The sequence below is a fragment of the Chroicocephalus ridibundus genome, chromosome 5, assembly GCF_963924245.1.
Source record: "Chroicocephalus ridibundus chromosome 5, bChrRid1.1, whole genome shotgun sequence".
Taxonomy (NCBI): Eukaryota; Metazoa; Chordata; class Aves; order Charadriiformes; family Laridae; genus Chroicocephalus; species Chroicocephalus ridibundus.
Window position 1 is genome coordinate 62,368,089 of NC_086288.1, and position 18,953 is coordinate 62,387,041.

At 42.7% G+C, this 18,953-nt stretch overlaps 2 protein-coding genes across 7 annotated transcripts in view; one reads left to right on the forward strand and one right to left on the reverse strand.

Moving 5' to 3' along the window:
• The window catches only part of SEL1L3 (SEL1L family member 3), a 39,290-nt gene extending 33,882 nt beyond the window's left edge, over positions 1 to 5,408 (reverse strand). Inside the window, exons 1-2 of one of the 2 annotated variants that reach the window (XM_063336671.1) lie at positions 4,959 to 5,408; positions 59 to 626 (exon numbers count right to left, since the gene is read on the reverse strand). In XM_063336671.1, coding sequence (XP_063192741.1) covers positions 59 to 626; positions 4,959 to 5,030 — 640 coding nt within the window. In that variant the 5' untranslated portion in view covers positions 5,031 to 5,408. Of the gene's footprint in view, positions 1 to 58; positions 627 to 4,864; positions 4,914 to 4,958 lie in introns of those variants that run through there. The other variant, XM_063336672.1, reaches the window with a different exon arrangement.
• Positions 5,372 to 18,953, forward strand: part of SMIM20 (small integral membrane protein 20) — a 101,948-nt gene continuing 88,366 nt past the window's right edge. For 3 of the 5 annotated variants that reach the window (XR_010071328.1, XR_010071327.1, XR_010071326.1), the window contains exons 1-3: positions 5,372 to 5,539; positions 8,512 to 8,595; positions 17,238 to 17,371. Coding sequence is in view for 2 of the 5 variants with exons in the window: in XM_063336676.1 (XP_063192746.1) it covers positions 5,431 to 5,539; positions 8,512 to 8,595; positions 9,893 to 9,930 (231 nt within the window). In the remaining 3 variants the exon portion in view is untranslated. Of the gene's footprint in view, positions 5,540 to 8,511; positions 8,596 to 9,892; positions 10,421 to 17,237; positions 17,372 to 18,953 lie in introns of those variants that run through there. The other 2 variants (XM_063336676.1, XM_063336677.1) reach the window with 2 other exon arrangements.

Here is an 18,953-nt window from a genome sequence, read left to right on the forward strand (position 1 = left end):
AAAGGTGTTATTTGGGTCCCGCTCGTTTCCTTGGGGAAAAAAGTGACATTACACCTACCACTTTCATGAGGGCACTGAGGTATCCTGTTTGCCTGGAGCATCCACAAATAGTCGGCACCCCACTGAAGACAAACTTTGTGGTCCTTATATGGGCGTTCAAAAGGTGGAACTGCTTCTAAAAAAGTGTAATTCTTGGCAACTGCATCCTGATAGTCTTCATTCTGCTCAGCATCATAGCTGCTAACTGACTGGTGACTAATCCATGCATATAATATCACATTGTGCACTATTATTGAGTTTCTGATGATATAATCATCTCTGTAAACCATGATGCTTGGAAATTTCAAATGTACTTGTCGGGTTCTACTAACGTAAAGGTTTTTCTCATCCTTCCATCTCCTTCTATACACTGGTACACCGGTCCTGAATTCAGAGGAAGCTACTGCTTCCAAGTTGACGATACAAGGCTTAGAACATAAATACTGAACCGAAACCTCAGAATTATTAAGAACTTTCTTTTCTAAGATGTTTAAATGGATAAAGTCCGCATAATCCATGTTCTGTTCAAACTGTGGAGTAACTGCTGTTGTTCGTAATGTCTCCTTTCCAAAGGATGGCACGAAATTCTAGGGGAAAAAAAACAAACCACAAAACACGTTAACCAGAGAATCTGAATTTATGTGATTACTAATATACTCATAGCAACAACAGAACGCTGCACAAGCAGGTTTATATACCATACTCGAACTCCAAAGTATCAGGATTCTTTCACACAGCAAGCAGATGTGGATTACTGAAGAGGTTTTCATCTCATCAATTCCATCAAGGTTTTAATGGTAACAACTTCCCTACATCAAGTTCTCAAAGTTACACAGGTATCTACAAACAAACTGTATTTACAGGGTGTATCCTTCGGCCCTTACGCAAGTGGAATCCGGTCTAAGATACTGACTTACACGTCATGCTATTTACACATGCCCCTAGGATCAGGCCTAAAGTGTATATACTAAAACGTACCCGCCTTTATTCATCATATTGTTGTACAGTTGGGCTGCGACAGCCTGATGTTTCTGTATCTTTTTAAAGTTAGCTAATTTTGTTCTCTCTAATGCAGGTACCTGAAGAGCAGAGTAACGATTAAGGCAGCTCACAGTGGTTTCCTGAGAACAAATTCATGTTCACAAAATGTTTAGCAGCTTATTACGGAAACATTCCTGTCCTGAAGATGGACTTACAAATCTGAGCAGCAAGACCAGCAGGCAGCACTTGCTCAGTTTTTGCTCTCTATAGCTATGTACATCATAAATACACTTCGAGAGTGAGTGCTTGGAAAATACACCAGGATTATCCTCCATGCTGAAGTTCTTGTCTCTAAGGCTTCAAACAGCTTTTTTTCTTTCTGCTCTACAGCAGCGTCCGGCTTGATGCACTGCCAAGGATACTGAGGATTACTCAGCTCAGAGGGGCAGCCACCAGCACAGCACTTCTGCCAGGTCCCCTGATCCGTCTGAAATATTCAGAATTGTCACTTCAGATTACCAGGGAAGCTGTTTGTTCAGACTGCTTAGATTGAGAAGATCCGTCTTGGGTGACTTGTAACTTTGCTAAGCTTAAACAAATGGAACTGAATTTTATCTTGGATATCTACCTTGGATTAATGGCTCTTTCACTGTGATTCTCAAAATATTTAAAAGATTCAGCCAAGTGCTTAGTACATTTCTAATTATTGGAATTATATGTTGTGCACCTGGAGGACAAGGCCTTGCCCACGATCCAATATGGGAACTGGTAAAAGTCCCTAATGATAAAATATGTTGACACTTCTTGAGAGCTACACTGAAAACACATCAAGCCATCAAAACCTGTGAAGGTGTAAATATTAGGAAAAGTCAGAACTAAGTTTACCTATACTACTTCCTTGTTCTTATAGATGAGAATTTTGGATTTAACTGTGTGATCAAATGCCATTTTTCCCCCAGATCTCTGCCTCCTTAAAGGCACAAAAGAGCTCTAAGGTTGCAACTGGGACACAACTGTGCATAGCGGAGACTATTTCCTCCGAGACCTTGACTTTATTTAAGGCAGAAGCTGGAAGACATAACTGAATGAGGGAACTTTTGGATGAGAAAGTTGGATATCATTGCTAGCAGCTGGGTAACTCTAGATAACTAGATTTATTTAGTGTTCCTAGATCTTTCTGAACTTGTCACTTGAACCACTTTCCACAAGAACAACCAAGTACAACATTATCTTCTTATGTCTGACAGGTGACACTGGAAGCAAGATGTGCTGTGATGCCGAACACTCATAAACCTGTGTGTAAGCACTGAGATCGTTAGAGAGCATCTGTCATTTGTTTTAGTGTCCAGCCCAGCCCAAACCATGGCAAAAATATACACTTTGAACAGATAAAATGCAATAAAAATGCAAAACACTCCACAATGTCAGTACCTAGGCTTTCTACAACACGTAGTCTCTTCAGAGTGACAGCCTTCCTCTCTGCCTTGCTTCCCATTCTATAAAATAGATATTGTAAAAATGATGTGTACTGAAGGGGCTAAAAAAGGAATAGCAAAAGGAGGCTTGTGTCCACTGGAAAAGTTACCACCATATCATGTAATAACACACATGCACAAATATCGACATAAAAGTTGATGAGAGAACCTTAATTTTAATACTAATTTGAATATCTTTCAGAGCTTGACTTGACAAAGATACTATTATTTTACATTTCCTACATAATTCTTCTTTGGTTATAGACATCACTAAAAGCATTAAAAGCACATAACAGCAACCACAAATTATTCTAAACCTCTACTACTTGATGGTTATCATTCACATTTCTTACATATTTTTTATCTTACAATAAAGAGTACTTGTAAAGCAATTAATCCTTGTGATATGGGGGCTGTGTCACGAGAAAGATGGTAATATGAAAACAATGCCATGTGGTTATCACAAAATGTAGAATTCTACCAGGTAGACACTACAAAGCATTGTGGTACCACTGTGTGCTTACCACATACACACATTTACTGTCAAAATACACACAGCCAGCTCTCAATTTTCTCAGGGGTTTATCCAATACAGAGATATGGGAGCTCACCCCCAGCACAGAGAGAGCTTGGGTCTAGCACAGTTTGTTAACAAAAATGCAGCAGTGTATGAATGGTTCCATCCGACTTTCAGTGAATGGCAGAAATTTTGTGGTGGGGATCCCAAGGTAGTAAGCTCTGCAATCCAAAGCCAGTTCCTTGTAGAACAAACTCCACAATGTTCCTAGAGCACGTCAGCACGATGTACCGGGACTGTTGATGTATGAGGTTAGCTTCAGCCATGCTTTCCCTTTACTGCCTTTCCCTCAGTGCCTGTCCTGCAACATGGGTCTCACAAAGTTACTCAAGAAACTTTTCTTTGTATTCTTCAGTGCCTGGGTATTAGTCAAGACACGTGCTGCAAAATGCACGAAGCACGTTTGTGTCTGCTGTTACACCACACCTAACAAACCCTTCAGAAGGCTCATCCAGTAAGAAGAACAGTGCAACAACCCCTGAGCGACCTGGCACCGATGCAGCCGTGGCAGAGACTGCGGACCGTAAAACCTTCGAGACCACAGCTGAGTCTCTGTTACCACTGGGCTGCCTCTACACGCTGCCCTCCAGCGCACTGCGCAGCACGCGTATTATCTAAATGTTCCTACTTGGTGAAGAACCCTAGTTCTTCCCTCCCCATTATCTCAGACAAGGCAGAGTTAATTGTGCATAATCTCTGACTACAAAGAGCGAGGATGAAAGGATTACACAATGAGTGTGATTATGAGATTTAAAAATAAAAGTTTCCCAGTATAGTAAGGAGGCCAGCTATGCTGGATTCAAAGACGTTACCATAAACTAGGCAGAGTTCAACAATAAAGACACAGAGGCATCGTTGTGTGGGGCAACTTAGATACAAAAGCCATAAAAGATTTTTTCTTTATCTTTTTCTTAACACCTGATGAATCTGAAGGCATTAGCCCAAGTCATCCCATCAGAAGTTGGGATAAAAATCACTGTGGGAGGCAATCACAACAATAGGTAGAAAAGTGAAAATTTTCAGTAGTGTAATATTACAGAAATGATGAGAAACTGTTCTTTCACTCACTGGAATGAGCTCTCAGCAGGACGTTCCCCAAGTTCACCCCTGCAGGAATTCCCCATGACCCTGTGAAAGCGCACCTGTTTGCACAAAGCCTGGAGACAGCCGTGGTCCTTCACCTGCCCACGGCTGCCACGTCATGCTGGGTTTTCAGAGGTGGGAAAAGGAGACATGCCAAAGCGGGCGCTGATCTGCTCCTAATTGCATCAGTATCGTACGAGCACACAAAGGCTTTAACCCCAGTTTGAGTTTAGCAGCATAAAAGAAGTAGTTTAGTAGCTGCCCCTAAAAGGCAGTTGTTTCGATAAGCCAGTGCAGCACCATGCTCACACGCACATCTGTAAGGGATGTCAAAGGCACCCCTCCTCTTTCAAACACAGAAATTTAACCTCATCTGAGACAGAAAGCTTTTTAATACGGTGATTTAACGATTTAGCTGGAGAAGGCAGGGAAACCCTGGCGGCTGGAGCAGGGGGTGAGCCGGGGCAGGCCGGACACCCGCCGGGCCGGCTTCGACCGGCGGCCCCGGGCTCGGACGGAGCGAACCCCAACCCCAACCCCAACTCCAACCCCAACCCAAGCCCAGGCCGGGCGACCGCAGCCCCCGGACATCCCTCCTCCGGCACTCCCCGGCGGCTGCGCTCCCCTCTCCGCCCCGCACCGGCCGCGGAGCCCCGCCGTGAAGCCGCAGGGTGCCGGGCACCCCCCGCCCGCGGAGCTCGGCGCTCACCCGGGGCCCAACGCCCGGCCCGGGCCCTCGCCACGGCCACCATCTCCCGCCGCGAACGATAGCCCGGGGGCAGGCGTGGGGCGCCGTCACTCACCGTGAGGAGGAGAAGGAGGAGGAGCAGCGGGGGGCGGCGGGGCGCGGCGGGGGGCTCAGCCGGGGGTCGCATGCTGCCGCGGCGGCGCTCGCCCAGCGCGGCCGAGAGTGCGCAGCCGGCCCCGCCGGCAAGGATGCGGCAGATCCGGCTTCCTGGAGGAGGAGGAGCCGCCGACCGGGCAGGGCCGGGCAGGGCCGGGCCTGGCCCCGCGCCGCCGCCGCAGGTGCGGAGGGTGGCGGAGGGCGCGGCGGGACCGGGATCCGGGGGGTGCGGAGTCCCCCGCGAACCCCGCTACAACAGGCGCCGGGGGGGGACGCCGGTACCGGGGCGTGGCCCGCCGGCCCGCGAGGGGGCGCTGCCTGCCGCCGCGCCGCTCCTGCCGGGGCGGGGCCCGCAGGTGTCTCACCGCGCCGCTTCCGGTGTGTGCCGGAAGTGGAGCCGCATAGTTTCCGGGTGGTGGCGGTCGGCGGCGATGGCGGGTCTGTCCCGTACCCTCGGTATCTTCGGCGGCTTCGTGGCCGTGGTGGGGGCGGCGTTTTACCCCATCTACTTCCGGCCGCTGCTGCTGCCGGAGGAGTACAGTGAGTGCCTGCGGCGGGGGGCGGGCCGGGCCGGGCACGGCTGTCAGCGCGCTTGTGCCCGGGACGAGGGTGTGCTGGGGGCTGCCCTGGGCGAGCGACGCCCGAGAGGCTCTCTGCTCGCCCGAGAGGTCCTCCAAAAAAAGCCAAACCCAAAACTCGCAGTACTCTTGTTTCAAGTTGTTCGGCACGTGGTTCAGGACACCCTTTGGCTGTTCTCTGAAGTGATTAAAAGGATTGAGATGCCGTTGAAGAAGTTAGGATCAGAGGGCTGGAGCACCTCTCCTATGAAGACAGGCTGAGAGAATTGGGGTTGTTCAGCCTGGAGAAGAGAAGGCTCCGCGGAGACCTTATTGTGGCCTTTCAGTGCTTGTAAGAAAGATGGGGACAGACTTTCTAGTAGGGCCTGTTACAACAGGACAAAGGGTAATCGTTTTAAACTGAAAGAGGGAAGATTCAGACTAGATACTAGGAAGAAATTCTTTACACTGAGGGTGGTGAAACACTGGCTCAGGTTGCCCACAGCGGTGGTAGATGCCCCGTCCCTGGAAACATTCCAGGTCAGGTTGGACGGGGCTCTGATCTAGTTGAGGATGTCTCTGCTTGCTGCAGGGAGGGCGTTTACTAGATGACCTTTAAAGGTCCCTTCCAACCCAAACCATTCTATGATTCTGTAAATTGTTCAAGTTACGTTTTCCAGCCACAGTTGAAAAGTGTAACTTAAAAAACGTGGTAACAGATTATTTACTTATTGCGATGATTTGCTAGAGCTGGTCTCAGTCTGCAGAGTTTTCTCTGGGTGCTGTGGAAAAGGCCCCCTTCCCTGCCAGAAGCACAGAAAACCCACCAAAGCCCACAGCTGACCCTGTAACCAGGGAGCTCTCGAGCACTCAAAGGCACCTGAAGTTCAAGTGTGAAGCCTCAGTGGCTGGAGGTGGATGGATGCTCAGTGCTACAGGAGTGGTAGGCGGAGCGCCCATTACTCGTAAACTTCTGTTAACTACTGCCAAAGGAAGTGGGGAAGAGTTCTGGTGTAACCAGCCTCATCGCCTTGCTTTAACTTGTATAAAGCTAAGCAAGCTCTTGGTGATAGCCTGAAGCTTCATGTGGTTAATCTGCTGAGACAACTGAAGAGTTTTCTAGGAAGAAAAGAAAAAAGAAAAGGGTGAGAAACTTATTGATCTTCTTGGAGGGACTTTAGTCTTGCATCAAAGCTGAAGTAAAATTTAACTTGCAAGCAAGTCTTTATTTAAGGAAACCATGTTAGTGAAGTTGGAAACTGCCCACAAACATAGGTTTTCTACTCTGTGTATTTTCCTGGCTGTAACTGGCTTTAAAAAAGACTGTTTCCTCATATGAAACACGTGGTTTAGTGGCAGTGTTGAAACTTTGAGATCTTCAGCACAGACCTCTCCCATTAAAACAACAGGGTTGACAGCTTTGGATTGATATAGGGGCATTTTCATAGGACATTTCGTGATTTTGCAGAACCGTGAGACTCGGCTCCTTCTCCATCCTGTGAGGTGTCCTCTCATCAAGACTGGCTCTTCCTTATTGTCCTTTTTTTGGTTTACCTGTTTTCCAAGTTGTTTCCAGGCCCCACCCCAGTCTCCCTATTGACTGTTCCATGTCCTGTCTCCGTTTTTCTCACTGTTACTTGTTTCTTTGCCTGACCAGTTAACAGCTCTTTCTCTTCACGTCTCGTGTGTTCCCAGACCTCTCAGATTGATTCACATTTTGGTTTCTGCTTCTCTTCCAATCTTAGTCTCCACCTAAGACTAAATATTTTTACTCCTCCATGCCCTAGAATAAGTCTGATTCCTTGCCCTAATTTATTTTGTTTTCCCTGTCTGGGTTTTGTAGCTTTTCCTTTGAAATTAGTCAGTTCCCTGAGATTTTTGTCTGCTAAGAAGGATGGAATAGCAATTGCCATGCTCAGTGAACAGAACTGGAGAAACTGGATCTGCCTCTAATGCCTGCCCCCCTACAAGAAGAATCACTTTTTGTGATATGCCTGCAAGTCTCTGGTAGCATTAGGCTTGTACCTAGACAGCCTAATGACATGTAGTGCCTGTGCATTCTCAGAGGGACAGAATGGTGAAAAGTTTCAGTTTTAGGGTGAGCTTAGTTCTGGGTTTCCCCTGGGAAAGTGCACCCTGCGTTTTTTTTTTTAAGGCTTAAAAAGTTCAGCGGTATGGGTAAAAGGCTAATCCAGCTGAGCTTTGACTTCTTCTGTCAAAGGACTATAGTGGTAAAGTGCTTAACTGGAAGGGAACAAAAAGGGGGGCATTTAATAAGGGGAGATGATACAGTTTTGTCCCTTTCTCTTCTTGGAAGTGGTTGAATCTTTCAAACAAAAAAGAAAAGCCTGAAACAGGCACGTTGTATGGAAAGTATCCCTCTGATAAAAGTTTATGAGCACTAATTTTGTAGATGCTGTCATGAAATCTACTTGTGATAAGATGCAACATCTTTTAGGGCTTGAAAATGGGGATCACTGGTTCTGGAAAGAATAAATCTTTTGAAAAGTTTTATGTTGAGCATATACGTGGTAGCTCCTAAAAGTACTAGTCATTCCGTAAGTGATGGGATAGTAGCAGGTATTTTTTATATATATAATATAAATAATGTGTTTATTATAAATATAACTATATCTATATTATAATTATATATAATAAAATATAAGTACTATATAAAAAATATAAATATAATACACAAGTATAAATATAATTATGTTATAAATATATAAATATAAATAAAAGCAGCATCTTGTATTAAACAGTAGTCATTACTTTAAGATTATTATCTTATTGTTTGTAATCTCTTTAAACAGACTAGCAGTTAGTTTCTCAGTGATGTGCAAGTACTGCATTCACATTGCAGAATTTTACCGTGTAGCATCCAGAATGAATAAAATTTTCAGTATTATTTTATTGCATGCAGTCAAGATGCCTGGTATTTTCTTTTTTTTTCAGTCGTGTCCTTTCTGATCTGTTTTCCAGAGAAAGAACAGTTGATAAACCGAGCTGGTATTGTTCAAGAGGATATTCAGCCTGCAGGTACACTTGATTCGTATGTTTGCATTGGTTGTTTTAAAGATCTTCTTGAAGTGAGACCCGAATATTTATATGGATTTAAATAATACAGTGAAGAATACATTGAAAGATTACATATATAATAAACTTACCATGAAAATATTTTTTTCAGGCTAATTCTTCACTTGAAAACTATGGATTTAACACAACTTGTTTTAAATTGACTTAATTGGCCAAATAAGTTGTAGAGATTCTGTTATCTTCACACTTTCTTAAATAAATGCCACTTTCCACACCAGAAGTTAACTTCTGAAGCAGCTCAGAGCAAACAAGAACCGTGGGTGGGATGAGCTTTAGCTGTAAAAAACACGCTATTGCACCCTGGTTTTGTGGAATACTGCTTTACAACTCAGCTGAAACATGGTTTATGAGCGGTTTGTCAGTACCTTCCAGCCTCATGGGTGAAGAGGTAGGGCAGAAATCTGCTACACGTAAAGGAAAATTTGTAATGCAGTGCTAATAGCTTTTTGATCCCTGCTGTTGCCAGTAGAAGGCGTAGAAAAGCATATGAGGGGAATAAAAATTAAAGTATGTAAGGCCATCCTTGATAGTTCATTGTTTCATAGGTAATGAACTGGTTATTCATTATGCAAGGTTGGCACTTCTTGTTTAAAGACATGAGAGCGCTTGTCTCGATGAAACAGTTCATATCTGAGTATGTTGAAGGGTAATTTACTCCTATTTTTAGAAAATCCTAGCATCAGCAGTAGGGGAAAACCAAATAGGATTGTCCTTACTACACATATTAGTTAAATCACCAGTGCAGGAATTACTTTCCAGGAAAGTGGTGAAATGCTGAAGAAGAGTAGGGAAGGGTATTGTGAAATAGAAGTCTGCTAAACCGGCCTTTGTTATTAAAGGGGCCTGGACCGGCTCATTTATCCAAGATGCAGGTACTTGATGACCAGTTGTCCTCAGTATAACTTTTTTGTCTAAATTTAATGTCTGATGAGAAGTTATGAGATCCGCTAGTTGAAAGTGAAATCTAGACAAATTCATGTGTAAGGTACAATTCTAGATGGTTGTTCCAACAATATTAGAACACCTTCCCTATGGGTGTGATAGATTTTTCCATTATCTGAAGATTAAGATCAAGGTTTCTAAATATTTTTGCAAGCTTAAGCAGAGTTCTGAATTCAGTGCAGAAATTGTCAGGTTCTTTCATTGTTTCATACGCAAGGCTGGAGTAGCAGACCAATTATTATTTTTCTCTCCAATAGTCTAGTTATGAACTGCTGGTATTCTCATATTTGATTTGTAGGGTTAAAAGTGTGGTCTGATCCATTTGGAAGAAAGTAGTGTTGGCGGCTGAGTGTATTGCAAGGCAAAACTGAAGATGGACATCTTCAGCTGTTTCTTCTTTCACTGAAGTGTGTCTTTGGGTGTCGCTGGAGAAGAATTCTGAATATGCTGTATGGGCACGTGAGGAGCAACAAACGCTACTGGTTGGAATACCAAGAAATAAAAATATGCTAGTTTTGACAGAGGATGCTGTGGCATAGTGCACAGACTGTTAGAGAGCTGAATGATTCTTGAGTTTAGAAGTGAAATATTTATTTTCTTGAGAAAAGGAAAGAGAAATTATTTTTGTGGTTAACCTGTAAACACTTGTAGAATAAATTATGAATAGAATAAATCATGCAGACCGCTGCAGTTTCCTCCCTAGTTTGAGAATTACTATTTGTGGTTTTATTATGAAAACATCATAGTATATGCTGCAAGATCAGTGCATAAAATACAATGTGGCAAGTGTAAATTTGTACATTAAAATTTCTTCCTTTTAAAACAATGCGTATTCCTTTCATTTGTTTTGCAAGTAGTTGTGGCTGGTTAACCTTGCCAGGTGCCCACCCAGCCACTCTCTCACTCCCGCACCTCAACAGGACGGGGAGAAAATAGGATGACAGAGCTTGTGGGTCTGGGTGAACACAGGGAGATTGCTTACCAGTTACTGTTGCATGCAAAACAGACTCAGCTTGGGGAAAATGAATGTAGTTTATTGCCAATTAAAATAGATATGGTTAGTGAGAAACAAAAACTAAAATAACACCTTCCCACTGCCTCCCTTTTTCCAGGATAAGCATCACTCCTGAGTACTCTGTTTCCTTCCCCCTGGTCCCCTCAGTGGTGGAGGGGGTGTTACACTCAGTTTGTAACAGTTCTGCTGCTTCTTCCTCCTCATCCTTCTCCCCTGCTCCTCTATGGGCTCTTCATGAGCTGCAGTTCACTCAGGAAATACCCAGCAGCTCTGTTGTGGGCTCCTGCTCAGGACATGCTGTGGATATCTGCTCCAACGTGGTCTGCTCCACAGGCTGCAGGGGACTATCTGCTCTGGTGCCTGTAGCACCTCCTCCCCGTCCTGCTTTTCTGACTTTGGTGTTCGTACTGCTCTTCCTCACTTTTTTTCCCCTCATTCTGCTGCTTGTCTGTTGTTTTCACAAAGGTGCCACCCACTTGGCTGCTGGGCTGAGCTGTGTGTTGCCGTGGGTCCTTTGTGGAGCCAGCTAGAACTGTCTGTGGCCGGCATGGGGCAACTCCTGCAGCCCACCTTCCTTGCTGCCAAAACCTTGACCGGTACACCTGATACAGCAGGAGGTTAACACCAAATGTCGGGGTGGAAAAACAGATACTTTAAAGAATCTTTTTTTAAAAAGTGCTTTTTCATGGTAAGCATAATGATCATTGGAACAGACAAGTGATGGATTCCATCTACTGTAAATCTTTACCCAAATTGGATGCCTTTCTTAATAATAGGGTCTGAATAAGCTATGTGTTTTCAGATTGCAAAAGAAAGAAACAGTCTGTAACATACAGTTACAGTCTATAACCTAAACAATATAGTTTTTGAGTACAGGTGTAGCATGTACATTTAACTTGAATATACTATCTTCTTTTCTTGATTATCTTTTGCACTTCATTATGGGACACAACATTTTAAAGACCATTGCAGGATCCTGTATGTTATGAAGAATGTAAGTGCAATGAGTGTTATTTATGAAGTTAGCAGATGTTCGTTTGTTATGTTTTCAGACATCGCGCAGTTTTATTGACAGATGACTCAACATTTACAGCGTTCTTTTCCAAACCACTGTTCTGTTACTTGCTATTCCTTTTCTCCCTGTCATGATCATTCCCCTCCAATTCAGACACACGTTTCCTCTTCTGAATTCATTAATTATTTTTTTACTCTCCTATTATCACTGTAAGCATTAAAGTTTTTTTGGTTTACATGCTGGGAAAATGTGAGCATGTCTGATTCTTTTGAGTTCTCGGGTGATTTTACATGATGGCTGAAGCCAGAGTGAGTGTACACATTTACTGTAGGGATGTCGACAGAAGTTTCACTACATAGCATAGTGCAACACTGTCACAAAGCTAATTCAGTGTTTGCTGAGAAAAGAAGAATCAATTAAACTGAACAACGAAGAGGTTTTTATCACTTAAACCTTTACTTAAAGAGACTGCAGCCTTGTTTTTTTGTTTTCTTGAACAAAACATTATACTGATGGATCAGAAAGTTTCAACAAAGTTGTTTCTTTTGAAATACCTTGCCAGCAGAAATACAACATCGCTTAAGTGCAGATAGTCCATCTATAACTGACTGGATGCAAAACAAAGTTTTAGGAGAAACTGGGAATTGTTCAGTAATACTGCTTCTGTCACTTGGTGACACAACTGCTCAAAAAACACACCATGGTAGTGTGAAGAAATTATTAAACCAGTCTTTCAGGATAAATGATGTGATAGATGATATTAAATTACTTGGTTTGGACTTAGGAGATAAAACAATCTCTGCTACTTGTTTACTTTGTGAAGTTGAGCAATTTGCTGAGTCTGGATCTTGCCTAGAAAGATGCGAGGTGGTTTCCGAACAGTGGCTGTTGCTGGCAGGTGCTGAACCTTTTGCCTTCATATCACTTAAATGTTGCAAAACATTTGAGTACATGAACTCAATTATTTTGCATTTGTAGAATTGTACATGTCCGTTGGCCATGATCTCTAGTTTATTCCAGTGCAAAAATGAGATATACGCATGAGCTTGCTAAGTTTTGTAATTGCCTGTACAGAATTTGCAGCAGGGCATAACTGTTGAATACTACTGAAGCGAATCTAAACTCTGAAAATGGTGTGCAGTGGTTTTAATGATCATCACTTCTCATTTGCTCTGTTCCACCTAATAAATTGGGCTGATTGGCCATGTCTTTAAAGTGTTAGGATAAGGAATGTCTGTTTCAAACCTTTGGTATTCTGTCTGGATAAAACTAATTACTCCTGTTGGAAACCGATACAAAATAAAACTGTTATGTCAACAAGGAACATACTGCAATAATTCTCCAGAATTTACACTGAAATTGTCTATTACTGCTCTGGCATTTGCCGGTTGCCTGGAGACTTGCCTGAGACTCACATGGGAAGTGCTAATCCTGCAGCTGGCTTTCCGGGCTTAGTGACAAAACTTTATTCTGCCCATGGGCACTGGACATAAGCCTCTCCTTGTCCTGACTACCCAGTAACAGGTGAAGTCTGATGGAGAGAAAATTGTGTCCCCCAGGACTTTTATCTTGATCTGGAAAGAAGAGTCTTTGTGAGAACTATTATTTTTCAACACAACCATACAATGAAGTTAGATGTTTTATAATTCACAACTTTATGTGATTATTAGTACTCGGGAGGGACTAGTCTGCCTTTTGCAGAGGAACTGATTTGCTAGTTTTGGTCCACCTATTCTGATAAAAGGTTTGGGACAAAACATTTGATAAAAATGTCTTCTAAGAGTGTTTTTAAAACGGTTATTGTATCTGTTCTGTAATATGAATGCATTTTGCTTATTTATTCTAGCTGGAATATGAACAGCAAATATAACTTCAGCCTTTGGAGGACTGGTCAACAAAAACATCTGGTTATACTAAGTTTGTGGCCTGCTGTTGTATGCTGATAATTTTTGAAATTACTAAAACTTGTGCCATGAAGAGCAAGCTTGGCATTTTGGTCTAAACGCAGCTTAGTTTTGAAGCATTATAGATTGTTGATGATGCAAGGAAACGCTCGAGCGCAAACGCTTCGGGAGGAGTAAATACAGCAAAAGATATTGGCAAGTTGCCAGCTTATACACATTGGCAAGAAAAATGGGCTTTTTCTTGCTGAAGATTGTACTTCACTTATTGAGATTGTTGCTGCTGGTGAGAGGGTTGGTTTTTTTTTTCTGTAATACTCAAAGCACATTGAATAGCCTTAACTGATCGTTGCAAATTTTTTCTGTACGTGTGCCCTCCCACAAAAAACAGTCCAGAAAAAGAAGCAGTTCTTACAACTTGCAGTTTTCTAAACCAAAATAAATTATGTATCTTCTCTTCTTGCAGTCTAGCAATAATTAACTACTCGTTTTCTCAGTATTGTGTACACTCCTACTGACCTTCTTCATATTAACATGCAGACGCAGCAGTAACTGAGAAGCTGCATTGACTTTTTCTGTGGTGCCACAAAGCCCAAATAGTGTGTTTGCCAGTGGAAGGAAATTATTTTCCAGCTTCTGAGAAAGTGCTGCAGAAAATGTAGTTTCCATGTGGACAATGTATATCAGGAGAGAGCAAAAAGCAAAGTGCAGGTCAAAGCATGTCAAAGCTCTCATTTTCACATATTGGCCTATGATCCGAGGTGTATTTGCGCGTAGTGCAGACTGTGTGGGCCTTGCAAGAAAAATGGTGCAGTGTTTAAGACACTGTCTTGGAAATTAGGACTGTTGTGGTCAGTTCCCTGTTCCACCACTTTTGTCTGGTAGCAGGTAAGTAATTTAGCCTTTGAGCTTCAGTTCCATCTTTAAAATAGCAATAATAGTACTCCCCTTCCCTTGCAAGGCATGATGAAGGTAAAGACAGGGGTGTGGTTTTTTGATGCTCTAGAAAACATTTTGGGTTCTTGTCTGAGAAGTTTTCTTCATGGTTAAAAAAAACAGCTCTGAATTTGTGTGGGAATTAGATATTTTGGTTCCAAGAACTTAAAATGTTTTGAAGAATCTTTTCCAAGAGGAAACAACTTCTGAAATTTCCCAGGACTTTATACTGCTGAAATATTATGCTCTGGATATAGAAATTTTATATTTTGGGAGTCAAACAGAAAACTCACCTGCTTTTCACAATACTAATGTTTTTTTAGAATTTGAGTATAAACTTCTACATGTAAGCTGAAATGCAACCCAATATGAATGTTACTACAGTTGCCCAAAAAAGCAGAAAATTGGTCAGCTTTAGTTACTGGCCCAGGTGCCTCAGCAATTTTCTGGTCTTCTGCAATTTTCGGTATTTTGACTTGCCACTGCCCTTGTCTTCTCTAACAATGGTTCCTCCCTTCTGACCTTGGCATGCCAAAAAAGTAGCAAAAAGTCTTCTAAGAGAGCTAGAAGTACTGAACAGGGGAAGTTGAGTGGCAGTTGAAGGAGGTGAGGAAGAACTGATGGTACTGCAGGGAAATCACTGCCTCCGGTAGCCCTGGAGGAACACCTTGGAGGTAGGGTGGTGGATATGAAGAGGAGACAGGGCATACTGGTCAGTGGAATGGGCAGGAGTATGAGGGACATGGGACATAAATCCATTGGAATACAGCCTTCATAGGCTCTGCTGCTCACAGAGCAATTTGGGATACCTCTTTCCCTCTCTTCTGTTTCCTCACCAGCAGATCAGAGAGAAACATTTCTGAAGAAAGTTCCTAGTCAAGACAAGGAGGTTATCATGGGAAGAGAGCATCTAAGGAGAAATGATATACTATCTTTCACTCTAGCCTACCTTGAGAGGTCAGAAATCATAGAGTAACTTGGGTTGGAAGGGACCGCGTGCTGAAAAGTATCTTTTAGGCCCCAGGTCACAGGCAAAGGTGCCTCCTTCCCTATCAACTTCTTCCTGTAATTCAGTACAGTGAAAATCAGCAATACCAATCAGGGTAGAGGAGGAAGGTACTCCCATTGCTTCAGCAGAAGCTCCTGTAGGAGGAGTCCTTCTCAGCCGCCCATTCACTCCCAGAACTGGATGGCTCAGGCACAGTTTAGGAATGTATTGATTCTTCCACCCTGGATGGACAGAAACCACTGTGGATATTAACCAGAAGCATTTGCTCCCTGGTCTGTTATCTGTGGCTTTTGGGGTGCCAATGATTGTAGCAGGCCAGATCTCCTATCTACAAATAAGAGGAAGGTTCATACGAGAACTCTAACGTGTGCCATTACTGGCTGAACAGCACCATTAGGAGTCCTCTGAAGGCCAGAAAGCAGGTAATCTTAGTAACAGAATCTTCACTCTCTGCTTGTAGCTTCCTCTGAAATGAACTCCGTTCCCCTGGTCCTTCTTGCCATCCTGTGCGTGGCTAACACAGGCTTGCTGGATAACAAAGACTTTCAGTCCAAAATCCCATGTCCCACATTAAGAACTTGTGGGGTATTACTTTTCCCTGCATTTACTGTGTGTTTTTAATATGGGTTATGTGATTTTGTGGCCTCTGCTGCCTGCTCCCTGCCTACTTCTCTCTGCCTCTGGATCAAAGTGACAATGCCAGCAGCACCACTAGATGAAGGAGCCTGTAAGGAGCTGTGAGGATCTAAGGAAGGCATTCCCACACATGAAGTCTGGCCATCCTCCTAACATATCTCAGAATTCCTCCTAGTCGTTTTCCGCTGACAAGCTTTTGGTTCATAGCAAAAACTCTTGTTATTATTCCTTGTTGCACTTAGCACAGTTAAATTTTGTCCCGTAGCTACCATTCCAGCTATTCTTTTGCACTGACATTGCCTCCCAAGTTGTTTAATCGGAACATTTCATTAGTATACTGCTATTTTTGTGCCAAAAAATTACATTGAATTTGTCCTGGGACAGTTCTTTGAGAGGAATGCCACCAGTAAAATCCCTCCAGGCCAATGACTTCCCATTTGTCATTTCCGCTTTAGCTACTTCCATACTTGGCTTACAATTCTTGGAGCTACTAATTGTTTCCCACGTGACATCGTTCCAAATGCTTTGCTAAAGTCCAGATGGAATATATCCCGTGAATTTTTGTCATGTTGACAAGCTGGTTACCCGATTAAGTAGCAAGATTAATACTCTGACATGTTCTACATTGGGAATTTTCATTTCTGTCCCCACTTTTAATTACTTCAGAGTTTGCCATGATTCTGGATAGAATAACAGCTAGGTAGATGTTTTCCAAAAGAAGTTGTAATGCATCATAATATATATAAAATGAAAGACCGGGTCTGTTAGAACTACCTAAACATTGTGAGGGTGACCCGCCTCTCCAGCCCAGGCAGGCAGGAGAGATATTTGCTCCTTGTGGTTCTTTTCAAAAGCTCAGAAGTTTATATTCATCCTCTCTCTGTGTCATTGATTATTGGCTCATGAGAACCAGGCTCAGCTAACAGAAAATTGCTGGAAACATAGTACAAGAGCACAAGGCTGGTTTTGTTTAGTCAGAAAAACCAGCACTCATCAAACTTGCAGAATAGGAAGGGCAATTAGCAAGCCTTATTGACAAAATATAATTAAGTGAATGGTCACATCTGCCTTCATTAGCAAAATTACTCAGGGGGGTGCAAAAGAATTTACACCTGGTTCTGGTTTCCACAGGTCATTGGGTGCATATCACTTAGAAAGGCTCCTGACAAGGCAGGCTTGACATCCAAATAATGACTGCTTTGAAGAAGATGAGAAGTTTCTCTTTGCTTCAGTCCTTTGGAATCACAGAAGAGATACAGATAAAGGTAAAACCATAATATTTCAATTGTGCCAGTGGTTTTGGTGGAATGGTACTGATAGCACTTTGCGATTCATTTGTGAACTAACTGAAATATGATCTGTATGCTCTGTTGGATCCTAGAAATTCTAAAGATGACTTAATTTATCCAATTTCATGCCCTATTTACAGTCAGTCCTTTCGCTCCACCCTTTTCCAAGAATCTTCCCACGATGGTACGTTCTTGCTAAAGTTCTGATCACCTCTAAGTCTCAGAAGAGTGAAAGATATTTTGTTCCTGTTCTTTTCTGTCTTCCAAGATGAAATAAGCTTGCATGCTACTCTCTGTTGAGACTATCATGAATTTTCAAGACCAGGTTCTAATTGTGGCCCTAAATCTATGGAAAATTTCTCATCTTCTAGATTATTTTTCCTATCTACATTTGCAGGCAAACAGCTCCATACTAGAAGCGTCCGCGTTAAGTGTTCTGCTAGTAGTATGAAAATGCTTAATCACAAACACAGTTTCATTCTGAAGAAGCATTTAGGGTTACCTTGCTTAGGAACCTGGCTCTTGGGGCAAATATCTACAACAAGCATGAGGCTCCTTAACACTTAATTCTTTCAAGAGTCAGCAATTTTGTCTCCTCTGCAGGTTTTGAGATAAATCAAGGGAAATATTGTAGTTCTTAATTACAGTATAGGCACTTTCTTCACTTATGGTCTATCTGTCCTGAAATAGATCCCGAGTGGGATTTTCAGATCCCAACTATCTGAAAATACCTTCTGATATTTTCAAGACCATGTTCCGGGTGAATAGCCTTCTTTTGTGTGTAGCTGTGTATGAAACAGCTTATGATAGGTTATCTCTATTGCATACAAGCAGTATGGAAATATTTGTGTCTGCTTCGCTGATATTACCTGGATGGGAACAGAAGTTGTACCCTCTGTTCTCTTGTGTTAGCTAATGCATTGACTGTCCTGTTACCATTAAACTTCTCTCTCAGAAACATGACAGAGGAGAGCCCTTAAAAATATCTGCATATTCTAAGTGTGTATTCTCTACGGTCAGCTTCATATTAATATTTCTGAGTTGAATGCCAGCTGTTGTGTTGAAAATCTTCCTCATAATTCTAATGGATTTACCATCTTGTATCATTGTAGAAAACATCACAGCAATACTTTATATAAAGTACTGAAGGAAGGGCCACATCCACTTTAGTTTGCAGAGATGAGGCATCTGGGGAATTACGATATTTAGTACAAAGTTGCTCCATGTATTTGCTTTTGTAGGAAGTGACAGGGAGTTTTTTGAAGAGGAATTACATGTAGGAAAGGACCCAAGATATTCCTTGGGAACGCATGCCATTGACTGGATGTATCTGTCTTGCTAGGAGGTTCCATTCAGCCTGTGGTATTTTTAGGGAAGTGGGAGGTCATGGTGAAGTCTCGGCCTTTATCTGAGTGGGGGCCTGTCCATTGAACACGCTCAATACGCGTCCAGAGTGCAAAGAAAAGCTAGAGAACGGTATTTGCTTTTACCAGCACAGATGAGGGAGTAGTAACCAGCAGTTACTGCCTAGTGAGAGTATGGATGGAATGGGCTTTCA